General features: G+C 33.8%; 1 protein-coding gene across 2 annotated transcripts; it reads right to left on the bottom strand.

Moving 5' to 3' along the window:
* Positions 1-226: 226 nt before the first annotated feature.
* On the bottom strand, positions 227-4,784 carry LOC105793824 (hypothetical protein). 2 transcript variants are annotated; one of them, XM_012622679.2, is made up of 13 exons: positions 4,441-4,784; positions 3,919-4,189; positions 3,330-3,655; positions 3,134-3,226; positions 2,944-3,034; positions 2,480-2,573; positions 1,960-2,057; positions 1,698-1,761; positions 1,484-1,590; positions 1,274-1,390; positions 1,066-1,142; positions 933-977; positions 227-849 (listed from the first exon to the last, which is right to left on the bottom strand). In XM_012622679.2, exons 2-13 carry the CDS (start codon positions 4,138-4,140, stop codon positions 381-383), a joined length of 1,803 nt encoding a protein of 600 aa, XP_012478133.1. In that variant the 5' UTR covers positions 4,141-4,189; positions 4,441-4,784; the 3' UTR covers positions 227-380. The 2 variants fall into 2 exon arrangements, with proteins under 2 accessions (XP_012478133.1, XP_052484149.1); XM_052628189.1 differs by having other exon boundaries at positions 1,484-1,584.
* Positions 4,785-20,232: the final 15,448 nt, after the last annotated feature.

Raw genomic sequence — 20,232 nt, 5'->3', positions numbered from 1 at the left:
TCGAAACTTGAATTACTTATTTAACTCAAACAACTCAATTCGATTAACTCGAAATTTAAATTTTTATTTTATTTTTTGAATCAATTTTGTTTACCCTAAGTTCAAATTTGTTTAGGTTGACTAATATCATACTGTTTCAATACTGAAATTAAGTTTCATTTAGATTAAAATTAGATTTTACAAATATTGAAACATATTAATATCAATATGTACCAATACCAAAACAAAACCAATATATCCACTTGTTAAGATAACTTGAGAAAAAAATACCAATATACAATATATGGAAGGTATTATGTACACTCTGTAATGAATCTCACATATATTTAATAATAGAATGAGAAGAATGGGACTGTTAGGAATGAGACAAGAAGTGACATTCAAGTTGCGAGGTCCAAACCATCCATCACATCCAATATATTTGTTTTTGAATGCTTGCAACTCTTTCTTGCCCTATCAGGAGAGTTCCCAGCACTTCTACTTAATGCCCAAACTTTGATCCCTTGGTTTTTGCCTAAAGGAAATTCCTGACTTTTGCTGATTCCAGGAACCAATCTCCTCCCACTCACCTTGCTTAACAACTTCCTGTCTTGTTCCGACAGTTCAACCTTGCGGGGTTTAGTACCACTATTCAAGGATAGAAATTGCTGCTGCATCTTGGAGTGAAAAGGAGATCGAAATGTCTGAGGCTTGAACCCGTGATCTCTTTGTTTCACTAAGCTGATCAAATGATGAAGCAATGCTACCAATTCAAGGACGTATGCATCTGTTTTCGCTTTATCAGCATGATAAAGCGTCTGAAGGCCGGTGAGGGTAATATTTACCGCTGCGCTTCTTCCAAATTCATTGCTGTCAAACACCAGGAAACAGATTAAGTCCATTCACATGTGACAATGTGCCCACAGAGAGATAAAGAAAAGCCTTTCACTAACCCTGTGCTCGCCCATTCTCCAACCCATCCAAAACCTTGATGTGCTCTGTTGCAAAAAAAGAAGAAATATTACCTAGGAATTTTGGCTTAATTTCTCAAATAAATCAAATCTAAACAAGCATAACATGACATACTTGGTTGTGTTTGTGGCAACTGGAACAAGCCACTGTAGTGTCTTTTCCATTTCATCCTTGACCTCTGAAATTGAGCGCTACAGAAAAAAGAAAGCAATTAAGTGATACTGTTCAAACAATAGATGAACTCAAGCAATGAAAATCAAAGTCTATAGGAGTATGGATCACAGTTGAATTATTACCAAAACAAAAAGAAAAGAATGTGTACCTCTTCCTTGGTGTCAATGGACTGCAATCGAGACCTTAAAGCTTTCTTAACAGTGGGTGGCAATCCATGATATAATGTGTCCCTGATATTACGAGGAAGCGAGGCTGGTCGAGCTGCCTATAACATTGAGATTCAATTTATAATCCGAGCTGATGGATGGCCTGGACTGCTAGTGGAAATAAGGAAAAGAAGAGCATGGCATAGACTTACAATGTTGTCAATCTGATGAATTACATTAGCATAGTGTAATGCAAGTCCACAAACACCTAATTTTTGAGAATTTTCAGGAGTCTCCTTTTTGACTGATGATGCTGTTTCTGCCATGAATTGAAAGTTATTTTGATAAGACATAGTAAAAAAATCAATTAAAGCGCATGATATTACCCGCATAATAATTTGATAGATTTGTATATACATGAATTACCTCCCAAGGCTTCGAAGATTGCTTGATGCATGTAAGTAACAATATCAACAAGCTTCTCCATGATCTGCAATGGAAGAAAAAAACCATTAGTCAAGAAAGGTTGCATAATGGTTCTCTGCCAATGCAAACATTTCTTGCTTTATATATAAATGCCAAAACTGAATCATGTTGATACTCATAAAAAGCAACCACCATTTCTAACATCTTAAAAACCATTGGAGAAGCTTCATGGATAACTATAAAGCAGCTTGTAGTTATGTACCTCTTCCAAAGTTCTAGACCAAAGAGATTTCTTTTTCAAACTCCTTACAAGCTTTCTTTGTTGTTTTAGCTCACTTTGTAGAAGCATGAGATTCTCTCCTACGATTTGATATATTTAGCTGTTAATAAAGTAGCTACACTCAATAGCAAATATCAGACACACGGAAACGATAACACCGGAACGAACTAGGAGCTGTTAATAAGAAAAAATCAACCGTAACAAGTTCTGTCAAACTGAGAAACAAAAAGAGCAGCATTGCAGACTTTAGTAACTAGAATGAAATCATGAACAAATAATGACGAATGCAGTGACAGATAAACAAATAGTATCAAAACGAGAATAATATTTACTCTAACGTTAGCATATTTAAAGTATTTAGGATTAGTAATTTTCATTTTGGTGTAGTGTTCAATCACCCCATAAAATGACATTACATAATCAACAACGGATCAAACTTTTGCCGACATCCATAGGCAGATAAAAGAAAAATGGAATGAGAACAGAATCATCCATGCCTAACCTCTTTTAGGGAGATTTAAGGCCTCCACTTCTTCTGACTTCAGCCTATATTCTTGTTCAAATCTATCCAGAACATTCAATTCATGGTACAGTTCCTACAAATATAAACATCCGTTACAATCTTGAAGTAGAGTACATATATTAAAAACTTCTCTAGAATCAAGACCCAAAACCAATATACAGCAAAAAAAACATTCACAAAGATGGACAACCCTTATGTTAGAGCTTGAACATAACATTGAATGCAGGATAAATTTCAAAGGCCTCAAACAAGCTTCTTAAAATTAAGATACTTACGATTCCACTAAAGTGTCAAAATTTTAGTTCAAACAAGTTTTTTTATAGAACATACAGTGGCATTCCACACAATTCATTCAATAAAAGCATCCAAAAACCCTAAGTATGAAGTAGGAACAGCATCTCAAATAGAAAGGCAAAGCTCAAAATTAGTGGATAAAAACTTACAGAGGTATGCTGGGCAAGAGAAGTTAGTTCTTTAATTGTCATTTCAGCCTCAGCTCTAGCTTGTTTATGAACTGAATTGTCTATATCTAGTCTGACAGATTGGTGACAGTAGCAAGAGATGTATAACTCCATTAGTAAACATCACCAATATAAGCTGAAAGTAAATGAACTAAAATAAAATCTACCTTACTTTGAAAAGTATCGTCCAAGATTATGCCATTGTGGATCTTTACATAGATCTCCGAACCTAAATACTTCACGCGAGAAAATATCCAATTCATCCCTATATATCCCAAAGGATCTTAGAGTGTTATAATGGGATGTTAAAGTACAAGAAATAGCACGGCATCGCCTGCATCAAGAATAATTTAAAGTACGTAAGCTACCTCTTGTCTTCTGCAGCAATACTTAGCAACTCCTTCATGTTTGTAGAAACTAGCTTTTGTACTCCTTCGGAATGTAAGACTTCTTTTTTGAGGAATTGGATGTTTTGTTCCGAAAGTGACCGCAACAAATTCGCTCCTTTACCTATTGTATTAGCCACTTCAAATGCCAATATAGATATTGTATTCCCTCTAGAAGCCAGGCCAGTGACAAAGCCACTTCCGGCATTCAAATTCGACATGCTACTTCCGAGTGTATCTAGAACGTCAACCGCCCTCTCTAGGCCTAAAATCCCAGCTCTTCCCAGAAATGAGCTCCTGTGAGAAACCTACATAAACAAAATTATGTAAAAAGTTCAATTCTAGATGATATGATTATATGTGTTGTATGGAGACGCATTCATTTGGATTCTCTATCATCAACATTGTTTCTTCAAACTGTTCATATGTGTTGTATGGAGACGCATTCATTTGGATTCTCTATCATCAACATTGTTTCTTCAAACTGTTCCTTAATCCATTGAGTGTTCTTCCATTCAAAGTTCACATCAAATTTCTATGAGCTCGAATAATGGTTAAAGCAAAGGTATACCTTGGAAGCAGTAGTCTTTGCGGGGGTTGATGGCTTCAATTCCCGGGAAAATTGCAGTCCAAAATCACCAGAATCGTGTCTTTGCGGTGCTTTGTCGAGACCTCCGCCATTTGCATAGGAAAGCGAATTGGAATTTCCGTTCCCTGACAATCCTCTACTGGTCGTCTTTTGTTCACGCTTTATAGTTGGCTCTTTTGTTGCACCAGAGCAAACACCTCCCATTATTCTTCAAATGTTTAAATTAATCGCAAACAATACCCCCAATTTATACCTAAAACAAGAATTTAACCAAAGAAAACAAAAAGAAGCAGCGTTAACTTGGCTCTATAAACATTTTCCTTGTAAAAACCAGAATACCAAAGTTGCAAAACAAATATCAATATTCAAAATCAGATGCAACTTTTAATAAGTAAACGTGAAATCAATCCAAAAATTCATAATAATAATAATAATAATAAAGAGAAAAGTTTGGCAATGGATGGTTTTAGAATCAGAAGACGAAATTGCAAACCAAGAACACACCTGCTAAACAGATTGGGTGAATTGAGGTGAACCAACTTAAGAAGATTAAATCAAACACTAAAGAAGAAAGGACTGAGTCAGATTGAGTTACAGTGAAGGATGAGGCTCAGCTCAAAAGAAATTTAGAAATTGAAAGTAATTTTTTTATATAAAAAAAAGGGGGGATTGGATTGACCAAAACAACAAAGAGATGCAATTATAGAAATCTCGTGGTGTTTGTAAGAGGAGATTTATTTGACTTTGAAGAAATTGAATTTTTTATTTATCATGTTTTGAGAAATGTAGTTTAGTTTCAGAGTTGTGTGAAACATGAAGGAACCGAAGACATTGAGATTTCAAGTCACCCCGCCCACCCGCCGCCCTTTCTGAGTTTCTTTTCATTTTTCATTTCCTCTTTTGAAAAAATTAATTAAAATCTTCCCACCTTTTTACATCCAATTAAACTAAAAAATTAATAAAACTGGTCAAATATACCATTTAATTAATATTCACCTTTATAGTACTGATGTGCTCGTTAATGGTATTGACTTGATGCTTTATGTTAATCACAGTTGCTGACGTGGTATTATTACATTAGTTGCTACATCAACAAATTTCTTTTAAAATTAAAAGAAATATTTTTTTGACTGAAATGCACCTGGACATTTCAAAGCTTAATTTCTTTTAAAAAATAAAAATTAAAAGAATATTTTTAAAAACTTATAAAATTTTAAAACATTCATAAAATTATAAAAATATTAAATAAAGTTTAAAAGTCCAAAATTTTAAAATTAATTTTAAGAATCATTCAAAATTAAGTCCAGAATGAATTTGGACAACTATGCGTTCAAATTCATTAAAGATGATTTTCTAAATTATATAAAATTTAAAAAATTAAATATTAATTTTCTTTAAAAAATTGATATTTGTACCATGTTTTAATTCTATTGCTACCTTTTAAGATTATAAAAATAAATATAAATTTTAATTTTAAAAATCATATGATTTATAAAATTAAAATTATTTATATTTATTTAATTTATAAAATATTTTTTATACATATCAATTTTTATTTTTAAGACTTTTAAACTTTATATAATTTAAAAAATCATTTTGAATGAATCATCTTGAATTTAGACAACTATATCTCCTAATTCATTATGGGCTTAACTTTTAATTTTTTTATTAATTTTAATTTTAATTTTTAAATTTATTTATTTATAAATTTTAATATTTTTTACAAATTTATACAAAATTAAAAATAATTTCTTAAATTTCTTAAAAGAAATTAAGCTTTGAAACGAATGAACCTAGATAATTAGATGTCTAGGTTCATTCCAAAGAAAAAATTAAATATTTCTTTTAATTTTTTAAAAAATTGATTTTTTTTAAAATTTTTTTGTTAACATGGCACAATCATATCAGCAATTGTAGCTAACATTGAGCATCACATCAACATCACCATGTCAGCGTTGCAACGACCAACATTAGTTAAAAGATCTATTTAACTAGTTTTGTTAGATTAAATACTCAATTGGATGCAAAAATAATGGTAGGAGCTTAATTGAATTTTTTTTAAAAGTTTGAATGCATTTTAAATTATTAAACCTTAAATTAATAAAATAGTAATTCATTTCCCTTCTTTTTTTTCCTTTTTCCAAAATTTACTTTTAATTAATTAATTAATTAATTCCAATGTTGTGACTTTCTTTTCTTTTTGGTTATTTATTTAAATACGATTTTAGCAAGTAAATTGAAGGCGGCTAAACAAATTACGACATCATCTTTGTATGAGTTTTGAAAGGGCACTCAAAATAGAACTCGAATTACGCCTAACAATAATAAAAGTTAAAATTAATAAAATTAATGATAAATTTAGTTTTCAATATTTATATATTTATTTTTATTTTTAATTAAATATAATCCTTTACTTTTTTTAAGTCAAATTATTTTTGATAAAATATTTATTAAAATATTATTTTTAACGATGTTGGCGTGACAACCTAAATGACAACTTATGGGTATTTATATTGATATAATACTATTTATCTTATATGAACGTTAATAAATACAAAACATAAATAATTCAAAAACTTCAAAAATTATCATAAAATGCATGTGGATTGCCATGCAAGTTATCATGTTTATAAATTTAATGTTTTATACAGTATTTTGATTTAAAAAATAATTTGAATCTTTTTAAAAGTTGATGGTTAAATTTAACCATTTTAAAAAAGAATTAAGAGTCAAATTTAGTTAAAAGAAAGTCAAAATAACAAAAAATGTAAATACTAAAAGCTAAATTTATCATTATGCCAAAAGAATATATATCTCAAATTTGTATAATACTAATTGTTAGTAATGTATTTTTAAAGAAAAACATAAAATAATAAATGGAATTAAATTATTACATTTTTTTATTGTGTAACTTTCAAGTATGAAGTTGTTTTTAATATTTTATTTAAGTTAAATGTTTCCTTTGACTTAACAAAAATGGGGACATAGGTGCTGTGATGCGACTTCTCATTACCGACCACCAAACAATGAGATTAACCATGTTTTTTTTTTTAAGAAAAGTAATACCATACTATTACTAATATTTTAATTAAAGTCATAGTTTGCTGCTAACTGGTCAGGCAATTGAAGTGGAAAGGTACCTAATGTTGGGTGAATTATAATACAATATCAACATACGAGATTTTTAACTCTTTTAATTTAAAAAACTTACATATAATAATAACATCGTATATTGCATTTTAAAATAGTATTATTAAAAAGGGATAAATCCAATATGAAAAGTGCCAAAAAGAAAGGTGCAAAAAGCCAAAATGTTGGCGTCAAAAGCGTTTGTTTGGCGGCTATGTCTCTGTGCTTTTTGGATTAAAGCTGATTAGGTCTTTTAATTATATGCATTATAAAAACAAATTTAAACACAAATCTTGATTGAAACAGGAATTTAATTTGTGCTTGTTTTGCAAATATATATTTTTACATTTTTTTTTATGTTTTTTTATTGAAGAATGGTTTGGAAAAATTAGGTATATATATTATTTTTTAAGACGAATTTTAAAAAATTAAAGAAATAGATCAATTTTGAAGAAAAAAATTAAAAATATTTTTTGTAAGAATTGTTTTTATCTCACGTCAGATGAAAACACTTCCTGCAAAATGTGCTCTAAACTTCTCTCTCCTGTCACTTTAGTGTAACCATTTTGGCTTTTTTTTTTAATTTAAAAGTTTTAACTGTTGGATTCCAACTAAGGCATCAGATTTAATATTTAAAAGTTTGTTGAAAAAAATATATTTACTTGCTTATATGATCTTAGTTCAACTTTTTATTTTTATTATTTTTAGCAAAAGTATATTTTTATTTTTCAAAGATCATTTTAAATTTTTAATAAAACACTTTTTTAATATTTTTTATTTTCCAAAAAATTATTTTTGCTGGTTGAAAACTTGAAATACCTCTAATTTTTTAAAAGCGAATTGAATATTATAGATAATTAAATCAATTTGAATTAAATTTCATAAGGTTAAGCTTTTTTTTCGGAATCAGCTTAAATATGTTGGATTTATTTTATTTTAAAAAATCTCTCTTTTGTTATAGTAATAATAAAAGAATATCACTTATATCATAAAAGTTAATAATTAAAAATAACATCTAATTTAGAATTCAAATCCTAATAACTAGAGTAAATTTTTATACTAGAAGTATTCATAAAACTAACTAGATTATTGTTTGATTTTTCTAAATAAAATTATATCAACCTTCAACCCAATCTATTCAAATGATTTGTTTAGAAATGAGATAAATATTAAATTTATACATGAACTTCATATCAATGTGCAATTTGATACATGGACTTTAATTTGGTACAATTATACCTATTAAACTTAAATTGGGGTTTATATATATATATTTGAAACTTTGATTTTGATTCAATTTTACACATCTAAAGAAATAAATAGATACGCTTATTTTCATATTGGATTAATATATTATCTGTCTATACAATATATCAATGTAAAATAATGTTAATTCAATAACGGTGTTAGTTATTTGTGAAAACTAAATCAAATCAAAATTTTATGTATATAATTGCACAAAATCAAAATTCGCATATGACATTACACATTGGATCAAAACTCATTTATAACTTTGATATTTATCCCTTTAAAAATTAATAAAAAATTTTAAATTGAAAAAAACCAAAACGATTATGTTGATGTGGCAGGAGAGAGAAGCTGAAAACGCCTCCTACAATAACTGTTTTCAGTTGACGTGGGGTGAAAACGTTTCCTACAAGAGGCATTTTCAATTTCTCTTTCCAAAATTGACCTATTTCCCTAAATTTGAAAAAAAAATCAACCTAATATTTTAAATTAATTATAAAAATGACATATATGCCTATTTTTCCCAAATGGATTTTTCATTTTATTGTGAGTTTTAAAAAGCGTGTAATTTTTTAAAACATTATCAAAATTTTAACTTATATTAATACTTAAATTTCTCAAAAAATAGAAATTTTAGTAAAATTGAGGAATTTGGGCATGAGCTTGAAATTCATGGTAGAATTTATCTGTTTGATAAAGAAAATGTCATTTTATGAAAATTGTCCAAACATTTTTTTCGGTTGGAATTTTCTTTTAAAATGGTATGAAGTCACAACCAAATTTTTAGTTAAATGTGATTGATCACGTATCCCTTCAATAAAATTTTAAAATAAAACTAAAAATTTATTGAAAAGATAATTGTTGGTTTGTGAAATGAAAATCGACTTGAGAGTACAGCATTACACGTAAATATTCTTACAACGTTCATATTTGTTATTCTCAATTTTGAAATAATAAAATTAAATTTGATATTTAAAATAATTCCTGCCATAAAAATCAATTTATTTTGAAAATTTGTTTAAGACAATCACATTTCATTTTGAAAAATGATAATTAATTATCGAGTGTTCTCTCTATAGAATATTACCTCATTTTCTTAAAACATGACTAACAAAGAAATGTAATTATTTCTAGCCATGCAACCATAACATTATTTTGCACAAATATGTATAAAACAAAGAACCAATAGAATTCTAGCTTCAATTTATTAATAAACCTTAACATAATTTATTCTAATCAATACCAATAATTTCATGGAAAATAAAAAGTTTGTTCAATTATTTTGAAATTTTATGTAAATGATTCAATCAACGGCTATATTAGTTGAATAAGCTAATTTTTTTAATTAGACCTTTAGGCCGTTTTTAATTTTAATTAGGGAAATAGACCGTTTTAGGAGAAAGAGCTAGGCGCACTTTCACTTTCTCTCTCCAAGGTTAGGGTTTTTTTTAGGGTTAAGGTTTTTAGGATTTTTAGTTTTATTAGGGTTTAAGGTATTTTGAAAGTGTTTAGGGTTTTAATTGAAACGATGGAAGTTCTTAGGTAGTTTTGAGGGGTTAAGGATGTGATATCGCGTTTCAGTACACATATATTTCATATGTTACGGCGAGATAGGACCATCACCTGTGGAAACCATCGTGGGGAAATCCGATTTTGGGGTAATAATGCTTGATACAACAAGGGGTGGAAGTCTAGGTGGGGGTCCCATTAGGCAGCCGTGATGCGGTCACTGGTTCAAGTATAATTAGGGACTCGGTAATGATCGTTACATGATAAGGAGGTCAAGCATTTTGGATACCCGCAAATGATGCCTTTTAAATACCATACATAAGATTGAGGCCATAATCATGCGGAAAAACTCTGGGGATTTCCATTGTAATAAACGTAATTTTTTTCTCTATTTCCAAGCAGCTAGTATCTTTAACCTTCCATTCTTGTTCGAAGGCTGACACCGAGGTGGATACAAGAGGGCTCTTAAGAGAAGAGCGGATTTCTGGCATAGTAGAGGTCAAACTCGGGTCAATACGACAGCAGTTGTAATTATTAATGGGTTGTTTAATAATAACAACCGTCGTTACCCCAAACGGAGCATCACCTTTACTGCACCGCAAAAGTTGCTCCCCGCTTGAGAGTCTTCTTACGTCCATGACGGTGCCAACATTAGAATAAGAATGAAGGTTAAATGTACCGATTGCTTGGAAATGGAGAAAAAATTACACCAATTATAGTAGGAAGCCCCAAAGTTTTTCCGTTTGAATATGCCCTCTGTATGGTATTTATAAGGCATCATTTTTGGGTATCTGAAAAGATTGAGCTCGTGGTCCCGTAACGATCGTCAACTGGCTCCCCCGTTATACCCTGATCTATTACTGCATAACGATCATCGATTGAGACCTCCACGTCAACTTCCACCATTTACCATAGAAAGCAAAATCACCCCATAATCGACTTCCCTATGATAGGCTTCGGAGGCAATGATCCCATCTCGACATGATATATGAAATGTGTACAACTCGGAGTGATATCGCAAAATTGATGACTCAAGAATATCTCAAGTATAAACTAAATATTTTTAGCGACTGAAATTTTTAAAACCGGGAAATGGCTTATAGTGGAGGAATGAAGAGGATTGGGGAGAAATTACATGACTGAGAGATGATGAAGCTTGGTGTGTGTGAGCCCTTTTATAGTCACAATGAAGGGTTTGTTTGCAAAGAAAAACCTTGAAAATGCGTTGCAGGAGTGATGAACATATTCTAAATTTGTTTAAAGCGTCTAAATTATTCAAAGCGTCAGGCTTTTCACATCGAGGAATAGGAAATTTGTTAGATGGAGCTTTCTTTAACAATTTTCATTTCTTCTGAGAGTGAAAGTACCTTTTCAAGTGCATGTAGAACATGTTACGTAGTGCAGAATCTCTCGGGAGCACAGGCGTGATGAAATTATATAACTTTTGAACACGTTCTGAAAATTATTTGCACCATACAATATGCAACGAATGTGTGCATTCGTAAGTGAAATTCATAGCACGTATTCTCTTTCTCCTTACACAATTCTCTAATAAAAGGGCTGTAATTTTCATAACATGGACACGCATCAAGTTAATATCAAACAGAAAAACCTTGCATCATGAGTGAGATTTGTGTGTACTCTTTTGGACAACTCTCTATTTATTTTTTTGTGTTTGTTCATCTAATTCGTGACCAATATTGAAATGAGTCGACGATTGAAATCCATTATATATTACGACGGTCAAATTTATAATACAGAGGTTGGGGTGGTGTTTGTAGAAGTGAAGTCCGTGGAATCTGCGTTCAATGATACCTATGGTTGTGGGAGACTCCAAGCACTTCGGTTCCCATGCACACATCTAGTTGCCGCATGTGGAAACATACGGATTGAGTGCGTGCCTTACATCAATAATGTCTATTGACTAGAGCACATTCACAATGTGTGGAGCCCTAAATTCCCACCCGTCCCAAATGAGAGTATATGGTCGCTGATGTCCAGCGTGCCATTCGAGTTGGTGCCAAACAATAACCTACGTCACATCTTGAAAGGTAGCCCGAATTTCACCCGTATAAGGAATAATATGGATATTTAAGAGGGAGATGGTCAATAGAAATTATGTGGGTATTGTAAAAACCTAGGGCATACGAAAACAACATGTTCTCTGTACAAGAAAACCTTGGGGACTCAATGTCGATAACATTACTTTCTACCAAATTTCATATTCATTAGCGTGTTTCGCGTATTCCCTTTGGTTCAATTTGTTATTTATTGTTAACTTATGCATAACTCATGATAGATAGTAATAAAGAAAAATGTATTGTTTGAATGAATAACCTCAATTTATTATTTATGACATATTTATACAATATTTCTAGCAAAAAATACACTCAATTGTGTCGTTGGCGACAATGTGTGTCGCGAGGTAGTGGACGAAGATCGCGTTGAGGATTTTTGGGTAGAATCGGGCGTACAACAGGAGGTGCCTCCAGAGGTATGGGCCGATAGACTTCTTCGTCATCGTCATTGTTACCTAAATATGTACCTAGCTCTGCCCCCAGGCAATCATTTTTTCAAGTTCAGCAGCGTCATCATCTTCTTCCGTGGTTGATTGCTGCGTCATCCTCGCCTGCCATCATGTATCCACCACTCCCATGTCTGATGGTTACGATGATAAGCCACCTCGGTAAAATAGTGATGCGTGCAGTGTTTGGGTCAATATAGGTGTGTAACCATAAGGTACCCAAATATCGGGTATGTCAAAAAGGTACCGAGCATCGACATTAGCACCGACTATTGCATGGGCGTCTACATCGTTTTCGTCATTGGTAGGGGTACATAAATCGACGTCTGTCCTAATATGGGGTTCGGCACCGACATCGACATGAAGGTATAGTATGCGAGGGACATCGGTGCCCTAAAATATGTACCTGCAGGAACAGAAGAATCGGTCACGTGCGGCGATGATTCGTAGTGCAGTGGTGCTTCTGAAAAACACATGGGGTTAGTGAATTGAACAAGAATAAGTAGAGCGAACTGACCCGGATATTGCATAGCCACAAGTGGCGCATATTCTACCAAAGCTAATGAAGAACTCATCATGCGATCGCGTCCCCTCCTACGTTGCTGTGGCGGTCCAACATTGCCTCTTCGACCAAATTTGCCTACTCCTCGCCTCCGGTGGTAGCAGATACTACTTGCCAATAGCTCTGAACCATGTCAAGTAATCATCAGTTGTCGCCATGTTTTCCGAGAAAAATGGTTCGCGGGCAGGTATGGATTCCATACTATGATCCCAAGCCTAGATGTGCTTTTTGTGCTTCTCCACCCAGTCCTCGTTATTCTTCCCCGGCATGTCCACTTTGTGTAGTTCCTTCATTTCTCGCGGTGGTGGTGGAATTTTTTGCCTATACCTAAATTACCGTAGAAGCCGGTTCGATTCGTGCATTTCTACCGTCGCGTACACTACCAATGGCACATTCGCATCCCACATTTCCTGATTGTCCAACACTTTTGACGGGATGCAATATATGATCTCGGGGTCAGCATACGTCATCCATTCAAACTAAAAAGCATAATTGTAAATATTGTTACGTATTGATTTTTTTAAAGAATCATTGCGAAATTAATATAGGTTTGAAAACGATAGGTAATTAACCTCAATTTTCGAGCATTGATCTAACAACAGCCTAACATCTTCCAACTCATTGGGCGGTCCCACATAACTCGGCCCATGGTTCCACCTGTACAAGCGATATATTAGTCGAAACATGTAATAAATAAAAATATTTACTACACAAACTATGTATTTATTGATAAATAATGTTTGCATCGTCACCAATGGGAACATATATGGGTTGGTCACTCTAGGATGTAGAAACGGTATTTGCCACCTGGTCCACGACTGCAGCAGCAGTAGGCAACCACCGACCTACATCTTATCCGGTTGCATTTCCCGAAAAAGCTCTCGGTATAACGTGGATAGCACGAAAAATCCCTTAGTTTTGCGTATTCACTGAAGTCTGCTAGATGTAGAAGCCACCTTATGTGCACCAAATTTCTAGATTTATCGGGTATTAAAATGCCTCCAATTAACCTTATGATGAATGCTGGAACATATTGTTGTATGACCTTCTCCGCTGCATCGTCAGGAAGCTTATCAAAATTTGTGTTCAACTAGTTGCTTGATATCCAACCACCTTTGAACCTATTCGGGACCTTCCCTAACATTCTCATGTAGAGGTCCACTTTCCCCCGAACCACTACTAATCCCGTGATGATTGGCCCATCAATCGATAGACCGAGCTGTAATGCTATGTCCTTCAGTGTGATTGTATACTCACTGCATGGAAGGTAGAAAGTGTGTGTTTCGAGCTTCCGTCTTTCCACCAACACGCTGATTAGGTGGGATCGAGTTTGTAGCTCCCTTATATACGAGATGCATGCAAGAATTCAACCTCTTGTAGGTACCCACGAATTTAAGGGATCAGAAGCTCCCCCGTATTATGTATGAACATCTTCAGCTTACTATCGTCCGCTTATTTATAACATAAAAAATATTTAGATTTATAAAAAAATAATTTTTAACATAATTAGTAATAAAGAAATTTTAAATTTCATCTTACCATTGCTAATTGGGCAATAGAAATATGGTTGTCATCGAAACGGATTACAGAGGCATCTATTTTCGAGAAATTGATTTGAACAAATAAAATACGATATAATTAAAAAGTAATATTTTTAAATGAAGATATAATTAGATATTGAATAAAAAGCTTGAGAGAGTTTAGAGAGTTTGAGAAAAGGATGTGAATGAAAAAAATAAAATTTGAGGGGTATTTATAGGTTACAAAAAAGTTACCATTGGGATTTTAATTTTTTTTAACCATTTGATGCAGCAACGGTCAAAAAGTTGTTGCATTTTACAGTTGAGAGAAAGCGCGTCCAGCTGGGTGCGCTTTCCTGCCATATGTGTAGAAAGTGCGTACAGGTGGACGCGTTTTCACTTTCTCTTTCCTAAAAATGACCTATTTCCCTAATTAAATTTTAAAACGACCTAAAGGCCTAATTAAAAAAATAGCTTATTCAGCTAATGTAGTCTGAATCAGCGACACTTGGAAATCTAAAAAATTCATTTAAAAACTAAATAAAATTTATATTACAACACTATCAAAGTAGAAAACATAAAAGAAGCACCCTAACACATACACATATATCTTCACACATGTCAACTGGTGGTGTCCCTATTTTGAGTGAAGGAGCATCTATTGGTCCAATAAACCAGGCCACCAATACAAATCACGGAGATTACGATACATCTTATTACCTCCGGGATGCATAGCATAAGAGCTACTATGCACCTTACGCAAAATAGACTATCTCAAATCTACATCCTTAGACACATAAATACCACATTGAAAGTATAGAATCTCATCATCATTATACCCAAAATCCGAAGTCTTACCATCATCCAACTGGTGAACCCGACTAACCAGAGACTCATCCAAAAATTGCTTACTCTTAATCTCATTCAACCAAGACGGCTTAACTTGTAATTCAGCAAGAATTCCACCATCATCGAACAAACTTAAGTGAACAATCATCGCCTTCAAATTAGACATAAATCTCCGACTAAGAGCATCAGCCACCACATTGGCCCTACGAGGATGATGCTCAAATGAACTATCATAATCCTTAAGCAACTCGATTCAGTGAAGTTGCCTAAGATTTAACTCCTTCTGAGTGAGGAGGTACTTCAGACTCTGATGATTAGTGTAGATGATGCATCTTTCATCGTATAAGTAATGCCTCCAAATCTTAAGTGTAAAAACAATCGCAGCAAGTTTGAGGTCATGAGTCAGATAATCACCCTTGTGCTGGTTAAGTTGTCTAGACACATAAGCAACCACTTTACCATCTTACATCAGTACACAACCCAAACCAGTATGCGGAGCATCACTATAAACCACGAAATCCTTTCCAGGCTCAGGCTGAATTAGAATAAGTGCCTAAGTCAAAACTAATTTAAGCTTTTCAAAGCTCAATTGCTGCTCAACAACCCAAAAAAATGAAGCATTCTTACGTAGCAACTTAGTTAAAGGTGTTGCTACCAAAGAAAACCTCTCAACAAATCTCCGATAGTGACCTCCTAAACCTAAGGAACTCCGAAGCTCAACTATATTTCTAGGCTACTTCTAATCCAAAATAGCTTTTATCTTCTTAACATCCACTCAGATACTCTCAAAAGAAATCACATGCCCCAAAAACATAATCTCACCCGACTAGAACTCACATTTACTTAACTCAGCATACAATTCCTTTTCATGAAGAATCTGAAGAACTATTCGAAGATGTTGATCATGCTCATCCTCTGTTGTAGAATACACCAAAATGTCATCAATAAACACAATGATAAACTAATCTAGATATGGCTAAAAACCCTAGTTCATAAGATTTATAAACGCAGCCGAAGCATTAGTCAAACTAAAGGGCATGACCAGGAACTTGTAATGTCCATAACGAATCCTAAAGATAGTCTTATGCACATCAACCTCATTAACTTTCAACTAATGGTACACAGAATGAAGATCAATTTTTGAGAATACTGAGGCCCCACAGAACTGATCGAATAGATCATTAGTTCTCAAAAGTGGGTACTTATTCTTTCTCGTCAATTTGTTCAACTGATGATAATCCACACACATTTTCATGAAACTGTCCTTTTTCTTAACAAAGAGAATTGGTGCTCCCCACGATGACACACTGGGTCGAATAAATCCTCTGTTTAGAAGTTCCTAAAACTGCAACTTAAGTTCCTTTAGCTCCTTTGGCACCATTCAATATGGAGCGATGGACACCGGAGTGGTGCATGGTAATAATTCAATCCTAAACTCAACCTTTCTATCTGGAGGTAATCCTAGCAACTCTTCAGGAAAAACGTCTATAAAATCCTTTATAGTGTGAATTTCCCCCACAGCCGAACTCACACTACTCATGTCATGCACACAAGCCAAATATGCTTCATAATCTTTACGGATTAACTTTTCAACTACTAAAGCAAAGATCACATTGGATAAATAATCTCGAAGCTCCCCAACCATCACAACCTCCTCATCATCATCAACATTAAAGGTCACCCTTTTAGTCTCACAATCTAACCTTACCCGATGCTCCACCAACCAATCCATACCCAAAATTAAGTCAAACTTTGCAAACAGAAACTCTATCGAGTTAGCAGGGAATGCATGCCCCTAAACTTCAAGCGGACACCTTCTATATATTTTACTAAGTCAAACAGATTGACCCAAGTGACTAATCACAAATAGTTCACAATTAGTGTCCTCTGCCAAAATCTTCAAATTTCCTACTACATTACTAGATACATAGGAATGCGTAAAACCAAAATCAATTAAAGAAAAATAAGGCAAATTATGGATAACAAACGTACTGGAAATCATATCTGTTGTATCTCTGTCCTCACAGCGCCTCACCTCATTACACAAAGCTGGCTGTCTAGCCTTAGTCTGACCCGCACCTCTGCTCGGTGCTCTCTAACTATAACCACCACTAATACCTCATTGTATCTGACCACGACCCCTAGCAGGTTGCTGACCAACCTTTTAAGGTGGAATCTGACGCTGAACTGGAGCCTGCCTAGGCTCAACCATAAGGGGACACTCACTAATCTTATATCCCATTGTTCCACACCTAAAGAAAGCCCCAATTCTCCTCCAACACTCGTTGGATGATACCTATTACAGTACCCACTTATCTGAACATGTTCAACTCTAGCAACTGGCTCAACCCTGACAGTTGGCTTCGCTTGCAGAGGTCTATCAAACTTGACTCGTTTTATGGGCCATTAAGATGAACTAGAAGGACTCGAATCCCTCTTATTTTTGTTTTGATTTTTCTCTCGCTCCCTATTCTCACGCTCAATGCGCTTAACTTCCTCAATTATCTTGGCCTTATCCACCAAGGCCACAAAAACCTGCTCCCTCTGAAAAGCTATCAAGACCTTGAGATTATACATCAAGCCCTCCTCAAAATGTACGCTCTTTTCATAGTCATTAGCAACCAATCCTCTAGCATATCTACTCAATTGAAAAAATTCAATCTCATACTCGACCACTGATTTGTCCTTTTAAGTTAGCCCCACAAACTCAAGTTTGTGGGCCTCAATATAACTTGCCCTAACATACTTACCTTGAAAGGCACTCCAAAAATAATCCCATGTTAGTTGCTCAGGTTGAGCGCCTTCCTCCACTGTCAACCACCACTAATATGCTTCGTCACAAAGCAAATATACTACTCCTTCAGTTTCTACTCAGGAGTGTAGTCAAGATTATTCATAATCTTTTCTGTGGCCTCTAAACAATATTCAGACACAGTTGGGGCAACCCTAGAAACACCCCTACATAATTTAGCTCCATTGGACCGAAGTCATTTAGTAATCGACCCTTTACAAATCTCTCAACATTGCTTGAGACAGTGCGTCGTCCCCGGCAGTCTAAGTCGCAGACTTAGTCTCAGCAGTTGGAGTTCCTACTATCTCATTTGTATCTAATTAGGGCATATTTCCAATCGAAGAAGGCTCAGCTCGAGCCTCTCGATGGTGACAACCGCGCTCACTGGTACCACGTCCACAAGAACCACAATTTCTCATTGTCTTATCTACAAATTTTCAAAAGTTCTATAAAATTAGTTTAAGTTTTAAACCTTAATCTTAAAGTTGTATCAGAATACTTATCAGTATATAAATTGTTTTACTACACTACAGTCTCTAAAGGCCACTTTTTATATTTAAGTATCATATGCAAAGTGTCTCTAAAGCATAACTAAAATTTAGAGTTCTTACTTGGATGGACGTTAGAGTCTCGGTTTCACTTATCCAAAAATTTTAAAAATATTTTCAGTAAAATTCCAATTCAAAATAACAAATTATTTCTTATCATATTTTAGACCAAAAAATACATAGTCGAGTTTTGCAATCTGGCTTTGATACCACCAAATGTAACACCCCATACCTGGCCTAGACATTACAGTCGGATCATGGAGGTTACACTGCACTTGCGAAAGAAACAAATGTTTAGTTTGAATGAAAACCAATGTCAACGGAAAAGAAAATTCAATTAGAATAATAATTTTCCAAAATCAGAGCTTATTTTAAATACTAAATTCAAAACCAATTTACTTGAAACATTTACATGTTGAAAGATTTTAGAGAATTCTCATTATTCTTCCAGTAGAAAACCTTATAGCGTTTCATTTTTAGTTATCATACGTTAAACATTCTTAAACAATAAAAGCTTGTACGTGATAAATACCAAAATAGTCCTAACGAACTAAACAAAAATTTAAAATGTCCAAAAACAAATAAAAACCCAAGAAAGTCCACAACAAACAAAATGTCCATGGTACTTAAACAAAAAATATGAAACCTGAGCTCCAGAGTTGCCGTCCAATCCTAAGCCAGAGGATCACTTAAAACGAATCAAGCAAAAGCGTGAGCTTTAAGCCCAGTGCGTGATTTGGCCCATAATTTCAATATAAACATACATGTATATTAGACTGTTTCATACTATTTCTTATCATATAAGATTTTATACAGATCATATCTTAACTTATCATATCATATTGAAGCATAACATATCATATTATATCGAATCATAACATAACATATCTTATCATATCAAGTCATGTCCTACCCCCATCCGCTGCACACCATCTCCGTCTAGCCAAACACACCTTATAGGACCACAAGAGTCCATCTATCCAATCGCACCAATTTGTGGCTGTATGCTACTCATATATTTACAACTGAGTTGCCATACTCAAATTTGCAGTCTAGTCGCCATAATTGCAGTATACACTGCCACATAACACTTCCTCCATCATATTTTAACCCACCCCCAAAACACATGCATATCATAATCATATATCATACATATTTATATCACATATTATACAATATGCATACTCACATATTTTCATATAAATCATAACATAACATATGATTTAATTGTAACACATGTTACTTAACATACATCCTAAGTTTAACCATATACTGTAATATGCTAAAACTTACAATTTTTCAGTCCCACACGATACCTACAGACCCAAATTTCATGTCCCTCAAATGTTCCCTAATCAAGCATTAAAATTGGCCAAAATAGCCCATATAGCCCAAAAACTTAGCCCGTATGGTCCAGACGGTCTGCAAAGTTTCACACAGCCGTGTGCCCTACACGACCAAGCCACACGGGCTACAAGATTTCACACGACCATGTGCTCTACATGGCCTGGCACATAGCCTACCACATGACCTGACACATGGTCGTGTCGCGCTGGGCAGTTTTGAACATAGTTTCTGTTCCACGATTTAATCGAATTTCAATGGGTGCAATGACC

The sequence above is a fragment of the Gossypium raimondii genome, chromosome 3 (assembly GCF_025698545.1).
Source record: "Gossypium raimondii isolate GPD5lz chromosome 3, ASM2569854v1, whole genome shotgun sequence".
Lineage (NCBI taxonomy): Eukaryota > Viridiplantae > Streptophyta > Magnoliopsida > Malvales > Malvaceae > Gossypium > Gossypium raimondii.
Note: the sequence above shows the minus strand (reverse complement) of the source record. Positions and strands in the feature narration are given on the sequence as shown.